Consider the following 25171-nt stretch of genomic DNA (forward strand, 5'->3'; position numbering starts at 1 on the left):
AAACTTTCTCCGCTGCTCCTGTACCATGGGCGTGAAATCCGGGTAGAGGGAAAAATGTACTCCATCGCAGACCAGGTTCCGGCTCGTGCGAGCTGCCCTGAGTGCTACATCCCTGTCGCGGTAATTGAGCAGCCGGGCGATAATGGGACGCGGCTGCGCCCCCGGCTTCGGCACCGGACCTAGAGAGCGGTGCGCCCGCTCAACAATGAATTGGTTAGAGAAGGCCTCCTTGCCCACCGCGGTAAGTAGTATGCGTTCCACATAGTCCTCCATTCGACCAGTGTTGGTGGATTCCGGAACCCCCGTGACGAGGATGTTATTGCGTCGGCTCCTCGCCTCCAACTCCTCGTTCTTAGCTGCGATCACCCTAAGGATATTGTCCATACGGGTTAGGCGCGTTTCGTGAGTGTTGGAGGTGTCTTCAGCAGTGGAGATACGCCGCTCCGCCTCCGTGAGCCGCTCCTCGTGAACCTCAATCTTCTGCGCAACTCCGTCCATCCTGGAAGACAAGCGGTCCACCTTGTCTACGATTGTTGCGAAGCCTTGTCGCATTTCATCGATGAGCAGCCGCAGTTCCGGAGCCACTGGGGCAGGGGGCGTCCCAGCGCTTGACGGTCCCGGGGCGCCACCGCTCCCCGTGGTACCCCGCAGTGGTTTTCTGGTGGCAGGGGGTTCGAAGGACAGCTTGGGCTGTTTGGCGTCATTTTTGCCCATGGCGCCAGATCAGGTGATGAAAAGCGGGGCTGGCCCCTGGTGAGCAGAAGAGCACAGGATCCCCCGTTGGCCAAGGCTCCCGAGACAACAGTTCTCCACTTGGCGAGCACCCCGAGGGCTGAGTTGGCTGGTGCACAGATCGGCAGACCACAGGGGGCCGCAGTCCCCCCCTCTCGCCTCAGTCACAACGTCCAGAGCGCATTGAATGCACTCGTCCCTTCAGGTGAGACCTAGCGTGCACAGAAAGGTACAAGCAATGTTCAAGGGCGGGAGTGCTCAGGAGGCGGCGGTCAGTTTGGCGAGATGAGGCCCCAACCACTCCCGCAGCGCCCGTGACTCCTGCGTCAGAGCCGGCCACCAGTGTCCCAAACTCCGCAGCCTTAGGCAGCTCCTTCCCGCCGGAGGTCCAGGGTAGCCAGCGGGGATGTGCGCGGCGGGGGCGGGAGCACCACAGCGTCCGTGAGCAAGCCCAGGCGGGCCGCGCCGATATCTCAGAGAGCACCAGCCGAGCGCTGGTGCTGAGTGCCTGTCCGCTGCACCCCGCGACCCAGCGACCGGCGTTCAGACTCACCGCTGCACTCCCCCGATACGCCGTCCGCCGGACTCCCGCCCTCCAGGCCGCAGATGGCGATTCCGGGGCCCAGCCGCCTCGTGTGGGTCCGCGGCCTCGCGTAGTCCAGCGGCCAGCGCACTGCAGCAGTCCTTCGCAGAGCCTCCTCCCGGCAGTCACTTCCAGCCCCGTAACTCGGGAGGCGGGGCACGAATCGTCTCAAAACTCGGGTGGGCACTGCAGGACGGGTAGTCTCACACTCGGTGCGAGTCTCAGGCCCCGACCCCCAGGTCAAGCGGATAAATGCAGGATATTACTGGCCAGGCTGCCAGAGCCTCACAGAGGTGCGGCCATTAGCTCAGGCGCCCTCTAGCGCCCCCCCTCCTACTGCTAACTTCTTTCTGACACACAAGTACATTTAGGTCCAGGTCCTGGCACTGCAATAAAGTTTGTGTGCCTCTTGTAGGACAACTGTCCTGTGGATGATGAATGCAGAAGGTCCTTGGTATAGAGGAAGCTGTGGACTGAGTAGAGGAAATCCATCCGCCAAATTACAACTGGACATTTCATGTGCCTGACGCGGGGAACATCCTTTACAACGCAACTTTTACCACACAGTGCCTTTACGACGCAACATTTACAACGCAAACCATTACAACGCATTGTGCTGGGGGGCGCTCTAGGATAGGGAATAGGTTTAATGTACTATCCAACACCTTCCCTACTATCCACGGGGACTGGAGTTGGAATAGTAAATTAAACTATTCACTATCCAGCGCCCCAAACCACTATGCGTTGTAAAGGCATGCGTTGTAAAAACCGCGTTGTAATGGCATGCATGGTAAAAGCATGCGTTGTAACGTCATACATCCGCCTGACACTGTTGAACATATCTCCTTTTTTAGATTTGGCCTAAAGACAGATTTTGCTGTATTGCCATCCTCAGGTTTTCCAAAAAATACCATACAAAAATAAATACATATATAGGGGCTCCCAATTAACACTCTTTCACCATATGTTTTTTGACATGTCACTCAAATTATAGCCACTTTCCAACTCAGTGGAAAGTATAGATTAACAGACCATCCTACTTCAACCATTGGATGCTTTCATTTAGCATGAGTGCATGTTTCATTTGCAAATGTACACATACACGTAAAAAAACAAAATCCCCAGAAAATAGAGATTGTTAGACACTTTCATTTTCCAATGACTGATAGTTCCTATGTATAGTAGGGTTACAGCAACTATTTCAATAACTTTTAAGATGTATTGTAAATTTCAATGTGGATTCCTCTCTACACACCTGCTTTGGTATACTTAGTTTTCCTACTGAAAATGAGCACAAGCCATTAGAGTAGCTGAGGTGTATATGCAGATTTTATGTTGAACCCACACACCACACAGGATTGTGACTGACATGTCAACCACGTGCACCTGACTTAAGAGAGCTCTCTAGCAACTGCTCATGGAACTGCATCTCACCTATTGGAGTGTTGTATGAACATGGTCAGTATGCAGACAACACTCCTCTCAATTAAAAGACAATGTTTACACACACAGGAACATAAATAGCCAAAATAAGCGATCTAATTGTACTTGTACTTACCACTGAATAAAAGTTCCTATAAACAGAAGTGTGTGATCACAAACTTTAGTAAAAAAACATTTTTTTTTTACTGAGATCTGTAAATTTGACTCATTATTATGAACTAGATTTGGCAAATAAGTGACCTTATGAAAGGCCGCACAATGATTAAAGTACCAAAAGTGTGCATGCAAATGTATATACAAAAGCCACAGCCCCTCAGCTTGGTGCAGGTCATTTGAAACAGTTGATTCTGACTTGAGCTACACCTCTATTAACAACAAGTGAAACTGTAGCTTCGTGAAAATATTTTAATGCTTTTGTAGTTGACTTGTGAGGGACACTGAGTAATGGCTAGTGGAACTGCAGCTTCATTTAAGAATGTTAATGCTTTTATTCTGACCCAATAGGGACACCTAGTGACAAATAGTGTAACTGCAGTTTCATATAAGAATTTCAATGTTTTTGCTTCTGATCCAATAGGGACACCTAGTAATAACTAGTGGAACTGCGGGTTCATCCAAGAATGTTAAGGCTTTTGCATTGGACTAGAAAGGGACATCTAGTAATGACTTGAGGATCTGCAGCTCCATGAAAGAATTTCATAGTGTTTGCATTCAACTTCTGAGGGACACCTAGTAATGACTATTGAAATTACGGCTTGATGTTGTTAGAATTTTAATGCTTATGCATTTGACTTGTGAGGGACATCCAGGAAAGGTGTGCCTCATTTCAAGACGCGCATTCGGACTAGCGTGTGTGTAGGTGCGCTGTGCAATAATTACTTTTTAAAATTTACTGAATTTTGATATTTGTGTTACCTGACTTTTTTAACCCCTGTTTTTAAAAATCATCTTAATGCCCACACACTTGCACCTCAAACTGTGCCCTCACCGCTTGTAGAGCGGATTACTCCGGTATTTTAGCTGTCACTCGAGGCGCCCGGCCGCCATTTTGGGGCAGTCTTACAATTCGATTGTGCCACTTCTCTGAGCGCTCTAGTGCTCAGCTTTGGACACCAGGTGAGCCTGTATTTAAGGCGAGCACCTGGAGTAGTTTTGACCTTAGGAAAGGTGTGCCTCATTTCAAGACGCGCATTCGGACTAGCGTGTGTGTAGGCGCGCTGTGCAATAATTACTTTTTAAAATTTACCGAATTTTGATATTTGTGTTACCTGACTTTTTTAACCCCTGTTTTTAAAAAATCATCTTAATGCCCACACACTTGCACCTCAGACTGTGCCCTCACCGCTTGTAGAGCGGATTACTCCGGTATTTTAGCTGTCACTCGAGGCGCCCGGCCGCCATTTTGGGGCAGTCTTACAATTCGATTGTGCCACTTCTCTGAGCGCTCTAGTGCTCAGCTTTGGACACCAGGTGAGCCTGTATTTAAAGCTTACACCCCCCCCCGCGCAGCGGAGACGCGCAGCGGAAGCGCCTGACTCTCGCCTGAGTCAGGCCAGAGTCTGCCCGTCTGCGCCCGTCAGCGCTAAGGAGGCGCGAGAGGTGGGAGATTCCGATCACTTCCCTGGCCGCCTCACGTAACCTCCTGCTTCAGGTATGTCACGTGAGTTCTTACTATCATTTCGCGGTCCTCAAGCCCCCTGTCATCACTCCTTGGCCCCACACACCTGGCATGGTCCATTTTGCTGTGCCCACTGTCATCAGACTTTAAATCACGATTTACCCATTGTGACTCCCACGGACTCTACTCTACTTCGAGGCGGACTAATCAATGCACGCTCCTTAGTAAAAAACGCCCAGAACGTTTATGATCTAATTACCGAATCTCAACTGGACTGTCTTTTCATCACAGAAACGTGGTTGAAGCCGTGGTGCAACCCTGCCCTAGCTATAGCACTACCAAATGACTTTCACATCCAACGTCTGGACAGACATGAACAACGAGGAGGGGGACTTGCAATCATTTATCGAAACACCTTTAAATGCTCTATAGAAGAATTGACTGAAATAAAAGATTCAGAAGCACTGGCTTTCTCTCTAGCAATCCATGATTCCCTTGTATTTTCTGGAGCCCTTATCTATCGTCCTCCCGGCCCTTCTTCTATATTTCTGGACTCTGTAGGTGACGTGCTCAGTGATCTAACTCTCAGGTCCTCTAACTTTACGGTGTTAGGTGATCTTAACCTGCACCTCGAAGCCCCAAATGATCCTGGAGTTAGCTGCTTTTTGGACACAATTGAAGTGTTGGGCCTTACGCTTGTGAACTGTGAACCCACCCACCAGGCAGGACATCTACTGGACTGTATCTGTTCTAATCTCCCCACGTTGACAACTAAATCCCCTTGTCCTCAGGTATGGACAGACCATTTTTTTATTCCCTTTTTATAGCTGGGACCTGGAAACCCACAATAAACCCCTCAAAATGTAAGGATAAATCCCACACGAAATCCACCCCGGACTGGAAGTCGCTACCTAAGAGAGCTGATATTGTCGAAAAACTTAAAGATAGGTTACCAGTCCCTGCTGACTGCACCTCTTCAGACTATCAGATCTTTTGTGATTGGATTGCTGGAGTGGGCATGTTGCTTAAACCATCTAATAAGGAGAACTCTAAACCTAGGAATAAGAAAAATGCCCCCTGGTTCTCACCAGCTCTTAAGTCTGAATTAGGTGAAGTAAAGACACTAGAACGGAGGTGGCGTCGTACCTACGACACCGCTGCTCGTTACGTCTATATTGCAGCAAGACGGAAGTATCACGCAGGAATAAAACTAGCAAAAAAATCTCACTATCTACAAGCCATTTCCTTAGCAGGTCAAGAACAAAAAGCAATCTTTAGGATTGTTAAGGATTTTATGAATCCTTCAGCTCTATCGCAAGAGATTCCTCCATCGCAAGAACTCTGTAATGCGATATCTGACTACTTCGACAATAAAATCCTGACCATTACCAAGACTTTTCCTTTGGAAAACACTATGATAATGGATGATGAAGAGATAGTGAAGACAACATCCTCCCTCCGTCTTGATGAGTTTACCCCAGTGTCTTTAGAAGAAACGGCTAAAGCTATTTTAGCCAGCAAATCGGGTTCCCCCTTCGACCCCTGTCCCCCTCCGGTGTTGCATTACTTAATAGAGATGGTTAATCCTGTCATTAACAAAATCATCAATTCCTCTCTAGCAACAGCAAGTATCCCTAACGACTGGAAATTGGCAGCTGTTAAGCCACTCCAAAAAAAGGCCCTTGCCGATCCCACCACCCTTTCCAACCTACGCCCAATTTCCTTGTTGCCCATTTTATTTAAGCTGACTGAAAAGTTTGTCAATAGTCAACTGACTAACTTTTTGGAGAAGAATAACGTTCTCCACCCCAATCAGTCAGGATTTCGGTCAGAACACTCTACCGAATCAGCCCTATTATACACTGCTGAAACTTTAAGAGCAGCAATGGACCAAGGAAAACAGGCTGTCCTGATCCTACTTGACCTGTCGGCAGCCTTTGATACCGTGTCCCACAACATCTTATTGGACCGGTTGGCTGCCGCAGGGGTAGGAGGACAGGTGTTGGCTTGGTGTAGGAATTTCCTCACTGACAGACGCCAAATAACAGTGCTAGGACCATATCAATCTGAGGCTAAAAACGTCAGCTCAGGGGTGCCACAGGGCTCCAGTTTGAGCCCAGTTCTTTTCAATCTATATATGGCACCTCTGATGAACCTGATCGCGTCATTTAGGATCAGTTCTATTTCATACGCTGACGACACCCAACTGATTTTGGTGCTGGACAGGGAACGGCCAGGTGCCGAGGAAGACCTTAGGGACTGTCTTGCAGCAACATTTAAATGGATGAACAACAACCATTTAAAGTGCAACGCCGGTAAAACGGAAATTCTACCTGTAGGGACAAATAACCCTTTTTCCCCTATAGCATGCTGGCCATCAGATGCTGAAGTGCCACCTAATACAATTGTATCCGCCCGGAACCTGGGTATAAAATTTGATAACAAATTATCCTTTAAACCCCAGGCTGTAGCAGTAGAAGGCATGTGCTTTCAAATCATTAAAGCACTCAGGAAGTTCTTTGACCTTCCCCCTCTCTCGGCCAGGAAAACAGTTGCAGTGGCCTTAATTAACTCTAGGCTGGACTATTGCAATGGACTTTATGTTGGAGCAAATAAGATCGTTCTCCACAAATTGCAGATGGTCCAAAACGGGGCAGCCCGCCTTGTACTGCGTTTGCCCCGTAGATCGTCAGCCTCAACAGCCCTAAATACTTTACATTGGCTGCCAATTGGGAAGAGAATCTTATTCAAACTTCTCCTAATCACTTTCAGGGCTTTCCACCAACGTGGACCAACCTACCTACAAAAGGGGTTTAAAAGATACTACCCAGCGCGTTGCTTGAGATCCACAAACCAGAACCTACTCTCTACACCCCATTTCAAACTGACCACTAAAGGTGGTAAATCCATCTTCGTTCTGGGAACTAAGGCCTGGAATAAACTCCCCCTTTCCCTGCGGTCTTTCTCTCAAGAAGCCTCCTTCAGGAAGGCATTGAAAACTTGGATTTTCTCTCTGCCTGACGCCGTGAGCCGGACTCTGGTGTAATGTGTGTGAAGAGATTAGGACATCTTTTTCCTTTTCCAACTTTCCATCTGAGTTGTGTAAGCGCCAAGATACTCCTTGGAGTGGAAGTAGCGCGGTAGAAATGTCCATTACATTACATTACACATTACATTACATTACATTACATTACAGTAACGACTTGTGGAACTGAAACTTCACAAGAGTCTGTCAATGCATTTGACTTGAGGTGCACCTGGTAACAACTATCAGAACTGCAGCTTCAAGTAAGAATTTCAATACTCAATTTCAAAGTATTGCATTTGATTAGAAAGAGGAACCAAGTAACGACTTGTGGAACTGCAGATTCATGAAAGAATCTCAAAGCTTTTGCATTTGACTTTTGAAGGACACACTGTAATGACTAGAGGAACTGCGTCGATGTTAAAATTTCAATGCTTCTGCATTTGACTTGTGAGGGACAACTAGTAAAGACTTGTGGAACTGCACCTTCACGAAAGAATATTAATGCAATTACATTTTGCTTGAAGGACACCTGAGTATTTATTACGACTTTGGCTCTCTTCCAAGGCTGTGGCGAACCCTCCTGCTGGATTATGAGTTTAATCCAGGGCAGGCGGGCGGTGCGCTGGCAGTCTCATGATGGCATCTTTGTTAATCTCATAGGAGAGCCTAAACAGCATACCACCACTGTGAGAGTGCCTGTAGCATGCTCCTGCACGGTGTGGCATAACCATGTTGTGCATGCCACCCCATGTAGGAACGATGGTGCAACTCCATGGGGACACAACATGTGACCCACCGCACTCATCCCTAGACCCAGATTCAGCCCGGGCCCTGTTAGGTCCACCTAATCTTCATGTCCACCACCCTTTTCATGGCGAGGTCCCTGCCATGGAGAGGAAGGTGGATATGCAGATCGTTATATGCTCGGTGGGGCAGGTATCGGTAGCATCAGCATATTCAGGTAATTTGAAGATTGCCGCCACAGTGGGATCCTTGATCGCGGCTGTCTCGTGGCGGTCTTACCACCACACTCATAATACAGCAGTCGGACCGCCGGAATGGTAGCGGTCAGACCACAACCACAAGTTTGGCGGGTACTAATAATAAGGCCCCTAGTAACAACTAACTGAACTGAAGCTTCAAGTAAGAATTTCAATGCTTTTGCATTTAACTCGTGAAGACAACTAGCAACCACTAGCAGAAATGCAGCTTCAAGTAAGAATTTCAATGCTTTTGCATCTGTCTCAATAGGGACACCTAGTAAGGGCTAGTGGAACTGACCCATCATGAAACAATATCAAAGCTTTTGCACTTGACTTGAGAGGGAAACCTAGTAACGACTTGGGGAACTGCAGTTTCAGAAAAGGGTTTCAATGCTTTTGCAACTGACTCATTAGTGAACACTAGTAACGCCCTGAAGAACTGCAGCCCTGGGAAATAATTTGTATTTATCAATCACTACAGCCGGCATCTTACATCGGAGCTCTAGCTAATTTCTCACGCTAATTTCAGTCCGGTACTTAATGAAGCCCGGGGCGTGGATGTGCCGGTAAGACCAAAGCTCAGTCCCTGCTCAGCATTTTGCTGCTGCAAATAGCACAATCCTGAAGGAAAGTAAAACAATTGAAAGTTGAGCTGTTTGGGAGGGGAGGGTTGATGTTACTTGGAATTTGCACCACGCCGTATTTAATAATAGCACTGTTGCATTTTCATACTTTGATTTTGAAAGGTGACCAGTACATTATTGAAATAACTGAATTTTTAGGAGTGGTAGGGAGGGCCACTACCTAAAACATTTACAAAACCATTGGCCGTGTTCAGTGCCACTACATACACTCACTAGAGCCGCCGTCTTAGGTCGGAGACGAGTGCGGACACACGCAGCAGTCACGCGACTGGGGCGCCTAAGACAAGCCGTTCTGCACCCATCCTCGGCCGGCCGTGGACAGGGCCCCTGCCCGTCCGCCGCCAACTCGGGTCACCTACTCCCCAGTCCAACTCCACAGGTGAGCTCTGTCAGCACTCTGTGCTACCTGATGGGCCATACTGGGTCTGCAACCATTGCAAGAGGGATGTAGGGAACACTGAGATAGTACCTAACAGCACTGCACATTCCCCCTCAAGAAAGGCAACTCATGAGAGGAAGATGCTGCTGCTGAACTACCGATCCATGAGCAAACACAGCACAGAATTCTTTATATTATTAGATGACAAACAACAAGAAAGGATTGGGTGGGGGGTAGTCATAATTTTTAAAGACACTCTAAATGGACGATTCTCCTCTCTAAAGGATCCTAGGAGTGAATGCCTGCTGTTCTCGCTTAAGATAGCAGCCACATTCACCTTCTCAGGTATACTGTTATATCCTCCCCAGGCCCCACTTCAGAATTAAGCCTAGCACTCCCAGAACTAATAGCGGAACTCAGCCTGCAGAAGTCCAACTACACAGTACTAAGATATTTCAATCTACATTTTGATAATGGCAGCAACAAAAGCATAAAAACTTAATTCAGGACATGTCAGCAATCCAAATGACCCAATTTGTAAAGCAACCCACCCATAAACTGGGACACATATTGGGGATATCTTTTCTAACATCAATGAGCTCTCAACGGATACTTCTACGCCTATGTATTGGTCCGAGCACCATTCAGTGCTCTTCTCCCTATCCATAACCTGGCACACAGATAAACAGCCACCTCCACAAAGTTAAGAAGTTGCTTGTCAAAAAGATACACCGCAAACTGGAAAAGTTCCCTAGCCGAATCCACGCCAAAAATGGAAGGGGAAATTGACGAGAGATACAACAAATTTGAGAACTGGCTCATAGGCTCCCTGGGCGCCTTGGACCTTGTAAAGCCCCTGGATACATGCCGCCCAATTGACGTGCTTCACGGTGGGAGCTATAACTCGTATAGATAGAATTTGGAGCATCTTGGAGAGGGAGTGAATTAATGGCCCAAGTTTCTAGTTGAATGAATTACTGTATGCTGTGCCAAATGCAATCTATTAACTTCTTTGTACATTTTCTGGTCTTCTCTTTCCTGTACTTTGTTTTTTATATGATGAATATATTTTCTTCTGCTGTTTTTTTTGTGCTTTCTATCCCGGATGACAAAAAAAAGTGAACTCTGTGACCACTTATGTCCGTCACCTTAGGTGGATCCTGTCACTGCCTCAAACTCAAGACAGAATATCACATGGTTCACAGTAGTGATTGTTTCACAAATTAACTAGAATAATAGAGTTCATGTGGACCTTCAAAAAGACCTTGAGTAAACCCCAAAAAGCACTAAACTTTGCTCCTCATCTAATTTTTTACTTTTAACCTGCCAGTACTCTCCCCTTACCTTCTCCTTTCTGTGCGGTCCTCTGATTATAGGAGGATATTATAGTAACATTAGCAGAAAATATATAAAAATAGAAATCATGATATTGGGGATGAGAACATATATCCGTATACCACAGTGCATTGTGTTAGCATTATAATACTAAAAGCAGTATCCGTAATAATATTAACACCATTATAAGATATAAAGCCTATAAAATATTGTGATCCTGGTCATACTACTCGATGTCATAAAGCACTGTGCTACAAATATGGTAATAATAAAAAATAATAATGATGATTCTTTCACTACTATTATTATTACTGCAACTAAAAATAATAATAATCGTTTTACAGACACCACTCGTTCAGTAATGTGTGACGTTTCTCCATTATACAATGCAAAATACTGCCCAATAAATACTAGTTGGATTACATGATATCATTATCTTCATTTTTTTTGTTACAATCAACTTTGCAGCTTTCTACACAGTTGACCGTCTAGCATTGATCCACACCCTCAAAACCCGCATAGTACTCACTCAACTAAATCCTGTACCATCAAAGGATCCCGGGTCGCCTTGTGCTCCTCAGCAGTATCCCTGATGAACTTCAGAAGTTCAATGGTTGACATCCTACCTCACCTACTGACAGCAGCTCATTCAGATAGGAACTACCAGATCCCCAACTCTTGTGGCCACCTGCGGAGTCCTCAAAGATACATCTTGCCACCAATAATTTTCAACATTTAAACTGAACTCTTGAGAGCTATCTTTGCAGACAGCAATGTTAATATGCATCAGAATACTGGCGACACAGATCCCTATCTCGAAATCTACTGAACCAATAATATATACACTATATTTATATATTATTATAAATATAGATTCAAAGCCTGCCCCAAGCACATCAAAAACTGTATATCAACAAACTACCTAATCCTAAACCCCACAAACGCTTAATTCCTCCTGTTTCTCAGCAACACCACACCTTCGCCGATTCAGTCATGGCTCTCCAACCTAAACCTAATGAGCTTTGCAGCCCAACTGATGAACTAACCAGATTATCCGGAGTCACCCTCTACTCAAACCTCACACTCAACCAATCAGTCATACACTTTATTCAATTTGACAGATAAATCATAAAAGCACATACATTTGCTTATTCAATAAAATATGTCACAGAATAAAGGTACATAATTTAAGAAAAATATACAAATTCAGGAAAAAGTTGATATATCCAATAGAAGCATGGGAAGTGCCAGCAAATAAGTTAAGAAGCAAAAAAGCATTATAGCATATGCTACAAATTAATACACTCATGTATCCATATTGTTTTATTATTATGAGGGCTCCTCTTATAAAATTTAAAACAGCAACACAGATATCAAAAGAGTAGAGAGACTGCAAAGAACTAAAACCTTCACTATAAGAGCAAGTGTGGCAAGGCCTCAGTAGCTCAAGCAAAAATATGGATCTCACATTTTTGTACAGTGCACAAAACAAAAGAAAGTGAAAAGTAGATTGTTTTGCAACAATATTACATGGGCAGGGCGGGAGGCTGTAAGCCATACACCTTGGTTGGGAAAAGCTACCAGAAAGTGCAGGGCGCTCAAACAAAATCCCTTTAAATAAAATCTTTGTAGAGACTCCAGAAGATATAAATGAAGTTGCATCTGATTTGTAGAAAAACAAACATTGTCCGTGCTCAAGGTACTTAGCTGATTTGATGGATGGTTATGGCCTGCACTGACACTTGAATAATATAAAGACTTTATGAAGAATTTTGCTTAAGGAGGTATATTAAAGGGATCGTTAAAATACTCTATTACACCCAATTTGCTAAATGCACGTTTCAAAATAATTTAATAGAACAGAATTTATCTCCATACCACAATGCACTGCATTGACTGCTAGGAAAATAATAATGAGGATGATGATAGTAGTAATAATAATATTAATAATTATAATAATTATTATTAATAGTAGTGTTGCTATTATTAATATTATTGTTATATCAGTAATAGTAATGGTAGCAGTATTGCTATTATTATTAGTGTTGATATTATGATGATGATAATGATTATTATTGTTATTGGTATTATTATTATTATTAATATTATTATTATATTCGTCATCGTATTGGTATTAGTAGTAGTAGTAGTGAAGGTAGTAGTATTGCTATTGTTATTAGTGTTGATATTATGATGATTATTATTGTTGTTTTTATTATTATATTCGTAGTAGTAGTAGTAGTGGTAGTGGTAGTGGCAGTAGTAGTATTGCTATTATTTTTAGTATTGATATTATTAGGATGATGATGATTATTATAATAATAGTGAATATTACTATTTTAATAGTAGTTGTATTAGTATTGCTATTATAATTATTATTGCTATTATTATTTACAGGTCCACTTCTGGTCATGCAGACTGAGCTCAGTCAAATGGCTGCCATTGACCGACATAGGATTCTGTGCAGCAACTCCCCGATGTCACATGAAATAAGTGGTTGAGCTATGTAGGCCTTAGAGAATCGCCTGTGCTAGATCTGGCTGGATTTTAGATTGATAGATGCATGAAGGTAGTGGTAAGAGATATCTCTCTCTAACTATCACATTTCACACAAGAACTATCTTTGGACATATGCCTGCCTCTTACCTTTTCAATTTCTTCTAGAAAAGCGTCAATGAAGTCCCGTACCACCAAAGGATCCCGCGTCGCCTTGTGCTCCTCCGCAGACTCCCTGATGAACTTCAGTAGCTCTTTTTCTGGTTGAAACAGCTTCCCCACAAGGCCTGGGATATGCACCAATGCTGGAACTACGTTTAGTATCTACAGTGTCACAGCAAGAGAGCAGATTCTCAAAAACAGGAACATCAATAACAAGATATACAAAAGAGAGCTACTCACAGATGTTTATATAGTGGAGGTGGGCAAGCCAGCAAATTAATATAGAAAGCTGAGTCGGAGCTTGGCTTGGCTCCAAGAGCCAAAACACAAGCCATGCCATGTTATGTTATGTTAACGAGGTTTGTATAGCGCATTACTGCCCAGCGGCGTCTAAGAGCTATTCAATTCAGGCCCAGAAGTGTCACAGGTCCGCAGAAGTTACAAGGACCTGAACTACAAGGTCTTTACTGCTTTCCTGAAAGGTAGGACACTGGGTGCTGTTTTTATGGAGAGAGGCAGTATGTTCCATGCTTTAGATGCTTCCAGCACTATGCTCTTTCCACCCCATCGTACTAATCAACATAATCAAAATAGCTGAAATATAGAGTGCAACAAATGCCTGTTAGAAATCGGATCCCTGGCTGGCCGGGCTTGCGCCAAAGTCAGTCAGAGACCACCACTCCCAAGTCCGGGCAAGGGAGTTACACGCCAAGATAACCCCTGCTCACCCTCTAGGTAACGTGGCGCGAGCAGCAAGGCTAAACTTGGAGGCTATGGGAGTTAAGTATTTGCGCGCGCACCCAGCAACAACACCCAAGGCCCACCACAAAGGAAACTCCACACAAGGTTATATATAAAAATTGCCTTTGTATTATACCAAAACACATTAGATAAAACACACCCTTTACAATGTGCCAACAGGCACGGGCAGAATTTACAGGGGATATGTACAAGACAGGGCCACATGGACCACTGTCAGGAATAGGCACTTTTAGAACTTAGCACTGGGTAGAATTAGCACTTAGAATGTAAAATCACTTTAGCACACAACCAGTAACTACTGGTAACCAGGACCTCCCTAGCACCACCTGTACTAGGAGAACAACCACCTAAGTATCACAATACCTGTAGGGGTATAAGCACATAACACATGATGTATAACATACATTCAGAGGTGTAAGGAAGGGAAACACATGATGCAGAAAAACATTCAGAGGTGTTACAAAAGAACAATTGCGCCAAACTCACATAAGTCACCACCTGTGACTGTCCATAGGCCAACTGGCCTTGTGGGGGCTAGGACGCCCTGTGTCCCAATGTCAGGGGGGCCTAAACGTGGCAGCTGCCCACGAAGTGCTGGGCAGCTGTGTAGACAATGATGGGCCAACGCTGGAGCCTCGTGGGCTCAAGAACAACAATGGGGTGAAACACTGCGTGGGAGCCTCGGGCTCTGACCAACTGACTGTGTCTCTAGACAAATGACTGGCACTCAAGAGCCTCGCCAGGCTCGAATCACCCTATGCCCCCTGAGCCCCTCTGAAGAGACTGAAATGCCCCCTTGCTGGTGGAGCCTCTCGGGCTCAGCAGACTCTGGCCCTCTGGCGTGAGAGCCACGGGCTCTAACTGAAATAATGCCCCAGGGAGTCTTGGCAGGCTCTACGCAACTGCTGTGCCTTCGTTGCCGCTTGGGGAACAGGAAATATGCAAATGCGCGATAATAAAATGCCCCCTGAGCCTCTCTAGAACTTGCAGCAAAATGCCTCCTGGTGTCGGAGTCCCGCTCGGGGGACTCGAGATAGCACTGTGCCTGCCTTAGGCACTCAGGATCATGCCCAGAGCTCCCCCCAGCCCGTGTCACTCACCGGGCTGTTTTCAGCGCTGCTCTTCGGTGAGGGTGGCGCCCTCCTCTTCACCCGGTCCTGCTCCTGGGGGCCGGGTGCTGGTAGTGGCGATAGGCGGGGCTCTCTTCCTCGGGTGAGCCCCGCGGGGAACCGGCACGCTTCACCTCTGCTCCGGGCTTCCTCTCCTCGTGGGTTCTGGGGCACGACTAGGCCCCGCCCACGTCTCCTCTCGTTTTGCCTGGCTTCCTGCCTCTTGTGACCGCCAATGACAGCACGGCCTGAGCAGGAAGGCGGGCACTTCCGGGTCGCACTAGGCAGTGGTCCGGCAACGGTTAAAAACACTCCGGGGCTGCGGCAGTGAACTCGGTTCTTTTGAAATACCGGGTGGGCACCGGCCAAGTCAAATAAAGCGCTCCCCCAGCGCTACAAATATGAATACAGCGCTTCCAGGCGCTATAATCAGAATAAAGCGCAATTAAGCGCCGTGGGTCCAAATAAAGCGCTCCTCAGCGCTAGAGGCGGAATGGAGCACTCCCAGCGCTAGACAGGCAATCTCAGCGCTCCCCAGCGCTGAAGGACAGGAGAGAGCGCCCTCAAGCACTCCAAATACCAAATTCCAGCAAAGTCCTTCTAGGCAGGGGGGGCAAGGCTGGGCCCAGAGCCAGCTCACTGGGTCTCCAGGCAGGGAGACAATCCAAGTGGCGGTCCTCCTGGCCCCAGCAACAGCAGCAGCCCCCTCAGGCAGTATCCTGGAACAGAACAACATTCATGGAGACACAGCCCCTTCTTATACTGAAAAGCTCTTTGTCTGTAGGTGCAGGGTGGGGGAGAAACCAGTCGCAGCTGGTTTTGGAGCACCCTTGATGACTCAACCACCCCTTTCATTCACTAGGGAGGCTAGGGTCATTTAGACGCACCACAGAGGGCAGAGTCAGCATTGTGTGGGGAAAGCCCAGCCCTATTCAGGAACCAGGTGCAGCCCCTCCCTCACATCCGCATGCTAATCTCTCTATTCACCACCGGGGCAGACCCACACAGACTTCCTGGAGCCAGGCTTGCCAGCCAGCTCCAGCCAATCACACTCCAGCACCCTCACAGCACACGTACAGCCATGTCTAGAAGTGGCACTTCCACACTAGACACACACGCCGCATACATCATTTCGCAGCATTCAATCACACGAGTCCACACATACCAGACTCGAGCCTATACACCCCACGCATCAGGAACTACCAGAGACACATACATTCCCCATGCATTCCTATGGGAGGGCAGGCCTATCTCACCACATGCACTCAAAGTGCGCACGCACTGTCCACTGGGACACAGTGAAAGTGCGCAGAACCCAAAAGTCACCATCACCAGGTCACCATTAAAAGCATAAAGTTTAGGGGTGAACCTGCCAGAAGGGCCAAGTCCAACAATGACAAGAAATCGGTGGTAGAGGGTGCACAGCTGGTGATTATTTTAATGTTAGGATGATGAAAATGGTACGATTTTTAACTAGTTGGGTGCTCTCTCAGGTGGCGTCTCTGTCCTGGTGGCGCCTATAGTATACTGATGAGTTGTGCACGCATGAGACTGCGTATGCATCCCTGTAGGTAGAGGCACTCCATTGGGTTCATTAAAGACTCCAAAGTTAATGGTATGTTATTTTTGTTCTTTATTTTTCATATGTTTGTTGTCAGTTCATGATATTAATAGCATATCAGAAAATTCAGATTCAAATCATAGTACTTTCCATTTAGTGAAACTCCGATGCATTTTGGGCTAATCTAGCCCTTTCTCAAGAAGTACTGAAAAACGAAGAAGATATGAAGGACTGTCAGATGGCTGGGATTACAAACGAGGTGAGACGTGAGGTTAAAAAACATGCGGCGTGCTCGTGATTTAAAAAAACATAAATCAAAAGACTGTTTGTGGAAGGGACTGTGCAAAGGATAGATTAATAGGGTTGTGATATTGGTAGTGTTTGGGGTTCTATGCGGGTGTGCGGGAGAGGGTATAATACGTGGCGATAGCCATGTACTTACAAAACTTGCAGCGGCGTGTACGGCTGTCAGGCTACGAAGAAAGTGATTAAAATTACTAAATTGCGGGTTAGTTAAATGTTAAATACCTGCGCGAATCGTGAGACACTCTAAGAAACTTACTTCGTGCCGCGAACGCCGGTGGCTTGAAGCGAAGTCAGTGTATTTTCGAATCTCGGGGTGGAGTTACGTGATAACGTGAGAATCAACGCACCTAATGGGTAAGACTAGTAATAAAGGTTGGACTACCGTAGGAGTCGTCAAATGGGTGGGAATAAACATAAAAGATAGATAACCGTGGTGGCCATGCTAGGTGGGGAGTGAGGTGGCTATTCTGTGGCAACAAGGTGGTGAACTATGGAGTAAGTGCAAAAGGATGCACGGAGGAGCAGTACATAAAAATACATATAAACGTCGCAACTTCAAAAAACAACTAAATTCAATGCGATCGTTAAGTCCAAATGGTTTCAATGATTGGAGGCGATAAATCCATTCCATTTCCCGTTGTAGAAGAAATTTACGATTGTCTCTTCCTTCTATTTTCGTAATGATTTCTAGAACAATTAATTTTAATTGAGCAATGGTGTGGTTAAATTCTGAGAAATGAGTGGCCACATTGGATTTGTCGTTCTTGATACGGATATTAGATTTGTGCTCATTAATTCGCACTTTGATTTTTCTCTGTTTTTCCAACATGGATTTTTCCACAGGGACACTTGATGGCGTAGATTAGATTTGTAGAATCACAGGAGGCGTTGACATTGAGTCTGATAGTGTAGCCTTTCATAGGATGGGTGATGTTATTACCTTTGATTATGCAATTGCAATTGTTGCAGTTCATGCATGGGCGAGTTCCTTTGTTTTCTTTAACAATGTCGGTTTTCTTTGTCAGTATTTCCTTGATGTTGTTACTACGGGTGTAGGCAAACAAAGGTTGTGTCTTGAAAATGTCTCTGAAATCAGGTTCCATTTGTAGATGGGCCAATGTTTGAGAATGATTTTCATAAAGGTGGCACTAGACGTGGAAAACTTTGATACCAGAACCATACGTTGATCTTTAGGTTTGGTGGTTTTGATTAAAATTTCCTGTCTGTTGATAGCTTCAGTGCGTTTGATAGCATCCTCAAGGATAGTTTCGGGATAACCTCTTTCTTCAAATCGGTCATGCATTTCTTTGATTCTTTGCTTGAGTATGGTTTCATCAGATACGATGCGTTTGACTCGTAACATTTGTGAATATGGTAGATGTTTCTTGAGTGATCCCTGATGGAAACTTGTGTAATGTAAGGTATTGTTGCGGTCCGTGGGTTTTCGGTACAGGTCGGTGATGAGCCCATGTTTTATGACTTTCATGTTAACATCCAGAAAGGAAATGTCTGTTTTGCTTATTTGCCAAGTTAGTTTTATGCTTTCACTCTTTGTGTTCAATGAAGTTAATGCGTTGAGTAGAGAGTCTTTAGTGTCTTTCCAGATCATGAAGAGATCATCATATACCTGACGTATAATTTGATCCTATCATTGAAATCTTTATTGCCATATATATGGGTATTTTCAAAATCTTTCATGTAAATGTTCGCGTACGTGGGAGCCGCACAATTCCCCATCGACATTTCGGATAGTTGGAGGTACCAGTTGTTGTCGTGTTTGAAGTAACTGTGATATAATGTGTATATCATAAGTTCCATAAGGAATTCTTGCATGGGTCTGTTGATCTCACTGTGGAGGATGGCTTTTTCAATGGCTTCGATGCCCCCTTTGTGGGGGATAGAGGTGTTAAGGGAACTGACGTCAGCAGTGCATAGCACTAGGGATTCTGACTCATCGATATTAATTTCTGAAAGTTTCAATAGAAATTCGGTGGTGTCCTTAATATAACTTTTCATCTTAATGACCAAGGGCTGTAAATATCTGTCAATGAATTTGCCCACCGGTTCGTGCAAAGATCCTCTGGTAGAGACGATGGGCCTGAGAGGCGGATCGTGGAGGTTTTTATGGATTTTTGGAGACATGTGAATTGAAGGACTCTTGGGATGTTAGTAGTTTTTTGTGCGATCTTCGATAGTGCCAGCGTCGCATGCTTTTGTCACTATGGTTTGTAATGTAGTTTGAAATTCCCGTGTGGGATTATTGTCTAACTTCATGTAGGTGGTCACATCATTGTTGTGTTCATCAAGTTTCATGTTGTACATATCCGTGTTGAGGATTACAAGGGCACCGCCTTTGTCTGCCTTTATGCATTTGATATCTGGGTTGTTTGCCAGACTTTTTAATCTGTCTTTGTCTTTTTGTGTAATGTTACTGTGTGTTGAGGTCTTTTTGAAGTTGATCTTCGATAGGTCGTTTCTAACCAAATTTTCAAATAGGTCTATGCACTTATGGCTGCATGGTGCCTGATAAGTGCTAGGTGGTCTTAAGCCCTTAAGTTGATCTTGTTTTTCTTCTGTGTTAGGAGGTAACACGTTGTCAAAAAAATGACGTAGTTTGAGTTTACGTGTCCGTTTGAACGTGCTGACTTCAAGTTCCAATAGGTTGGTTTGTGCAGTCGGTATAAACGACGCACCTTTTCAAGTAGGTGCATTTGATGGGGTGAGAGAACTGTGTCTGAGATGCTAATCACTAAGTGTTTTTTTTTGGGTTTCGGGTCTTTCTTGGTCACAGTGCTTCGTGTGGTTGGGGGGCTCTTTTCTTTTCTTTTTCCTTTCTTTTTGCTCCTCCTGGGTCTTCTGTTTCCTTCTGGCCTGATTCTAAAAAATGAATCAGACTCAATGTCAACGCCTCCTGTGATTCTACAAATCTAATCTACGCCATCAAGTGTCCCTGCGGAAAAATCTATGTAGGAAAAACAGAGAGAAAAATCAAAGTGCGCATTAATGAGCACAAATCTAACATCCGTACCAAGAACGACAAATCCAATGTGGCCACTCATTTCTCAGAATTTAACCACACCATTGCTCAATTGAAATTCATCGTTCTAGAAACCATTACGAAATAGAAGGAAGAGACAATCGTAAATTTCTTCTACAACGGGAAATGGAATGGATTTATCGCCTCCAATCATTGAAACCATTTGGACTTAACGATCGCACAGAATTTAGTTGTTATTTGTAGTTGCGACATTTATATGTATTTATATGTACTGCTCCTCCGTGCATCCTTTTGCGCTTACTCCCTAGTTCACCACCTTGTTCCCACAGAATAGCCACCTCACTCCCCACCTAGCATGGCCACCACGGTTATCCATCTTTTATCTTTATTCCCATCCATTTGACGACTCCTACGGTAGTCCAACCTTTATTACTAGTCTTACCCATTAGGTGCGTTGATTCTCACGTTATCACGTAACTCCACCCCAAGATTCAAAAATACACTGACTTCACTTCAAGGCACGAAGTAAGTTTCTTAGAGTGTCTCACGATTCACGCAGGTATTTAACATTTAACTAACCCGCAATTTAGTAATTTTAATCACTTTCTCCATAGCCTGACAGCCGTACACGCCACTGCAAGTTTCGTAAGTACATGGCTATCGCCACGTATTATACCCTCTCCCGCACACCCGCATAGAACCCCAAACACAACCAATATCACAACCCTATTAATCTACCCTTTGCACAGCCCCTTCCACAAACAGTCTTTTGATTTATGTTTTTTTAAATCACGAGCACGCAGCATGTTTTTTAACCTCACGTCTCGCCTCGTTTGTAATCCCAGCCATCTGACCTTTCTTCGTTTTTCAGTACTCCTTGAGAAAGGGCTAGATTAGCCCGAAATGCATCGGAGTTTCACTAAATGGAAAGTACTATGATTTGATTCTGAATTTTCTGATATGCTATAAATATCATGAACTGACAACAAACGTATGAAAAATAAAGAACAAAAATAACCTACCATCAACTTTGGAGTCTTTAATGAACCCAATGGAGTGCCTCTACCTACAGGGATGCAGACGCAGTCTCATGCGTGCACAACTCCCCAAGTCCAACAATGCCATTTAAGGTATAATAAAGAGACTTCCAAATTCAAAAATATTTATCCATTTACCACAAGGAAGCGTTTTACATTAGTAAATAAGATTAATTGATTAGTGGTATTTATTAGAAGTAATAGCTTCTAAACATGAATTTATGAACTTTCAAGCCCTTTTCTATCACCTTTGCTGACTACAATGCCATTGGTGAACCAAGGGGCAAGTCATTTGTGAAGTATACCCAATATACTGCCTACGTTGCTATCACAGAGCAACATTATAATTTATAAATCTGTATCCATTAAAGATTTTTGTAGAACTCATAAACCTGAACTGATGTATTTTAAGGTGCTCTGAAAGGTGATGATGAAGTAAAAGGAGGTGCAGTGGAATAAAGTAAGCCTAGGAACACACAGTTGATCAAGCAGGAAAGCTGAGACTGAACCAGGGTTTTCAGCCACAAGGTGACTGTTAATGTTTTTTGCTTAATGTTTTGAGCAGCGCCGAAGCAAGGGTAATATATGTCTTTATCCAAGCAAGGAAATTAAGATGCTTGTTTCCGGTCCAGGGAGGACCTGGCCTGGCTGTTCGGGCTGAAGTGTTCCCATGAGGAGCTGGGTCAAGACTGATTTGCATATGGCTGGCGCCAAACTGGGTGGTATAGTGAGCAAAAGAACAATGGATTAAACCCAGATATCTTGACTAGGGGTGAGTGGTTCAGCACCCCGTCCATTATCTTGTTGTGTTTGCTGTTTTCGCCATAAGTGGCCAAGGGTATGCCTAGACGTGGGTGCCTTGCTCGCTGTGCTACTGGATTAAAGCTAGCCTGGCTGATTAGAGATGATACCTTGAAACCGGTCCCGGGAAGCGTGTTTCCGGTCGAAGGAGGACCTGGCCTTGATGTTCGGGCTGAACTATTCCCATGAGGAGCAGGGTCAAGGCTGATTTGCATATGGCTGGCTCCAAACTGGGGTGGCATAGTGAGCAAAAGAATGATGGACTAAACCCAGAACTCTTGACTGGTGGCAGTACCTGAAAAGTTTCAGTACTCCATCCATTATCTTCTGGTGTTTGCTGTACTTCAACTGCTGTCACCCCACACCCAACCCTCCATCAATGCCAATGGGGTAGTACATTACGATGGTCCGCCCTCACTCTGGTGAGCGACCCAGCACATCTTCCTCAGTTCCCATTACTTGGCTCTCACTCTCCATGTAGTTCATTGTAAACATTCAAAGCAATTCCCCAATATTTGCCATACCTGTGCTTATGCCTCCGCCTAAATTCCCACATAGTGTTAACGTGTGATTTGCTATTCATGATACACAATAGTTCTTTAGATCTTATTGTATTGCCGCTCTTGTTTCTCCTTTGTGCCTACCGGTGGTACTGGAACATCTGTCTTGTGGCACTTTGAACGTACCAGCCTGTGGCAGTAATCATCACATTAAATATTATGGTACGATGCATAATGACACTGTGGCCATACAGTGTGAACATTTTTCTTGTGGGAGACTGTGGATATGTATGACAAATTATGATGTATTGTTTCCCCTCTGATAACAACATTTAAACATGAATACTTAGTTAAGTATTAAGATTAGACTGCACGAATGTGACGCGCATAGCGGCTGCTTTCTGCATGTGTAGCTAATCTAGTGGGCATGCGCGGCCGCGTAGTGGAATTGCAGAGAACAACTAGACTGCAGTTGCGCTCAACATCCGTGTTACACTTAAGTGTAAAGATTAGCTGCCCCACAGATGACAGGACCACGTCTGGTGTATGTAATCAGGTTTATTCTTACAACTGCACAGAGAGCGCCGAGCCTGCTGCCTCCCTGGCTCCGGCACCCGCTCTGAAGCTTTCGCGCGCTTCACCAAAATGGCGTGTCACGTCACGACGCCGACCCGAGCACTAGAACGCTAACTCTACATATCTCCCCCTTTTATATACATTCCACAACATTATGGTGTCACTGTCCATCACTCATATCATAGTCCTGAAATCTGGCTGGCCTCATTACACCCCTCTGGTACACCTTACTGGGGTGGAGGTCACCTCTCTCCCACTGGATCTCCCCAGTGTGTCTTCTCTACCTTCTTGGCTGCTTCCTGCCTTCTGGCTCTCCTGTGACCTCTGTTCCTGCCGGGGCATCTCTCTGCTGGACGATCTCTCCGCCCCCAACTCTCCCCTTATGTTCCTCTCATCAGTCTCTCTTTCCTCCATGGTCTGTTCATACTCCACTCCGCTACTCTGCATTCCTTCCTGATCTTGATCACCACTGTCCCACTGTAGTATTTTGTTGCATCTCGCCATGCGGTCTTGGGACCATACGTTTCCGTCGCTCAGCAGGGCAGCCCGTCGTACACCTCCTTGACTTGGAGAGGTCTACTGTACTTGCTGTCCCCCTTCCTCTGCAGCACCGCCAATTTGACTCTCACCCATTCTCCTTCTTCTAATCCAGTGTCTCTCATGTTCCTTCTAGAGTTATAGTGTTGTGTGTAAACTGCTTGGGCCCTTTCCAAATTCACTTGAACTACGGCTGGCGACCATTTGCTGGTTACCGCTTTCTCCTTCCACGCCCTGTTGTCCTTTGTGAATGGATCTCGGCCCCTCAATATCTGGAATGGGCTATACCCCGTGCTCGTGGGGGCGATTCGATGATATCATTTGCCATATCTCTCTTTCCCAGTCCTTGTTTCTCATTATTGCTGCTTGTATGGATCCCATCAGAACACGTTTGAACCGTTCCACCAGTCCGTTCCCCGCTGGGTGGTATATGGATGTGTGCTTCGAAACTATGCCATTTCTTTCCATGAATTTGGCCCACTTATCTGAAGTGAACTGTGGACCATTGTCGCTCAGTATAAGTATGGGGATCCCTTCCCTCAGCAAGGTGTCTGTTAGGAATTTGAGTTACGGTTTCAGTGTCCATTTCCTCTTCCACTCTCACATCTGGCCACTTGGAGTACCTATAAGAGTAATCAAGTGGAGGAAATGGACACTTGTTACAATTCTAAACCATTGGATAGAATTACTATGGTATCCTCAAAAACTCAATGTGTGCTGGTAATGCGGTATATCTCTTTCATCCGCCCCTACATTGTAGTTTTGGCAGTTATCATAGGATACCATAGAATGTGCTGGGTGCCTGCCTCATCCAGAGGCTCCTCTGGTCTAGATTTCAGTGTCCAGAGATAAAAAATGTGCCCCCATTAGAAATAGGGTAAGTGCAAAAAGAAAAAGGTTAAAATAAGATCGACGCCAGAGAACTTTAATAAATTGGTGAAGATCTTGTGAATAAAAGTAATTGGGTACTTATACCAGATCGAGTAACTGGATCTAGAAGTGTGGCTTTCCAAAAAGTGTCGACATGTTTCAGCCCCCTATGGCTCAACGGAGTCTGTGGGGCTTTCGTCAGGACATATAAACAAACAAAACACAGAATGATTACTCACACAATTCGTGTAGTGATATTTGGGTTGATTATAAGAGGGTATTCACTGACCACTCAATTTCTTTAAACCTGAAAAAGAAATAAGCATAAACATTCTACACACGGATTATTATCCTAGTGTCTCACAGTGGAGGGGGGAATGGGGGAAGGCACCAGAGTTAGCTGTAGTCTAATCTACTGGGTTATTGTGTGATAACAAGGCTTGGCATGTATATTAACATGGTGGCTGAGAACCTAGTAAGGCAGAGGAAAAAGCGGCAAAAGTGAACAGTGTCAGGGCAGCAACAACTGTGTTAGATAATTAGCATACACATGGTATAGTCTAGGAGTACACTAGTCAAGGCTTAGAAACGTGTATATATTCAGAAAAATAAATTGCAAATATTAGGCCCCTAAAAATAAATAAACGCTGCTTAGGTAAATGTGGCAGCGACGGGTTGTCCAAGGGAGCGTATTGCAATGGTGCCGAGACC

General features: G+C 45.0%; 1 protein-coding gene across 2 annotated transcripts in view; it reads right to left on the reverse strand.

Annotated features, from left to right (window-relative positions):
- LOC147662947 (cytochrome P450 2D15-like) overlaps positions 1-25171 on the reverse strand; it is a 332964-nt gene that overhangs the window by 94994 nt on the left and 212799 nt on the right. For both annotated transcript variants that reach the window (XM_086950772.1, XM_086950771.1), the window contains one exon: positions 13392-13565. In XM_086950772.1, coding sequence (XP_086806898.1) covers positions 13392-13565 — 174 coding nt within the window. The remainder of the gene's footprint in view (positions 1-13391; positions 13566-25171) is intronic.

The sequence above is a fragment of the Lissotriton vulgaris genome, unplaced genomic scaffold (genome assembly GCF_964263255.1).
Source record: "Lissotriton vulgaris unplaced genomic scaffold, aLisVul1.2 SCAFFOLD_1295, whole genome shotgun sequence".
Classification (NCBI taxonomy): domain Eukaryota; kingdom Metazoa; phylum Chordata; class Amphibia; order Caudata; family Salamandridae; genus Lissotriton; species Lissotriton vulgaris.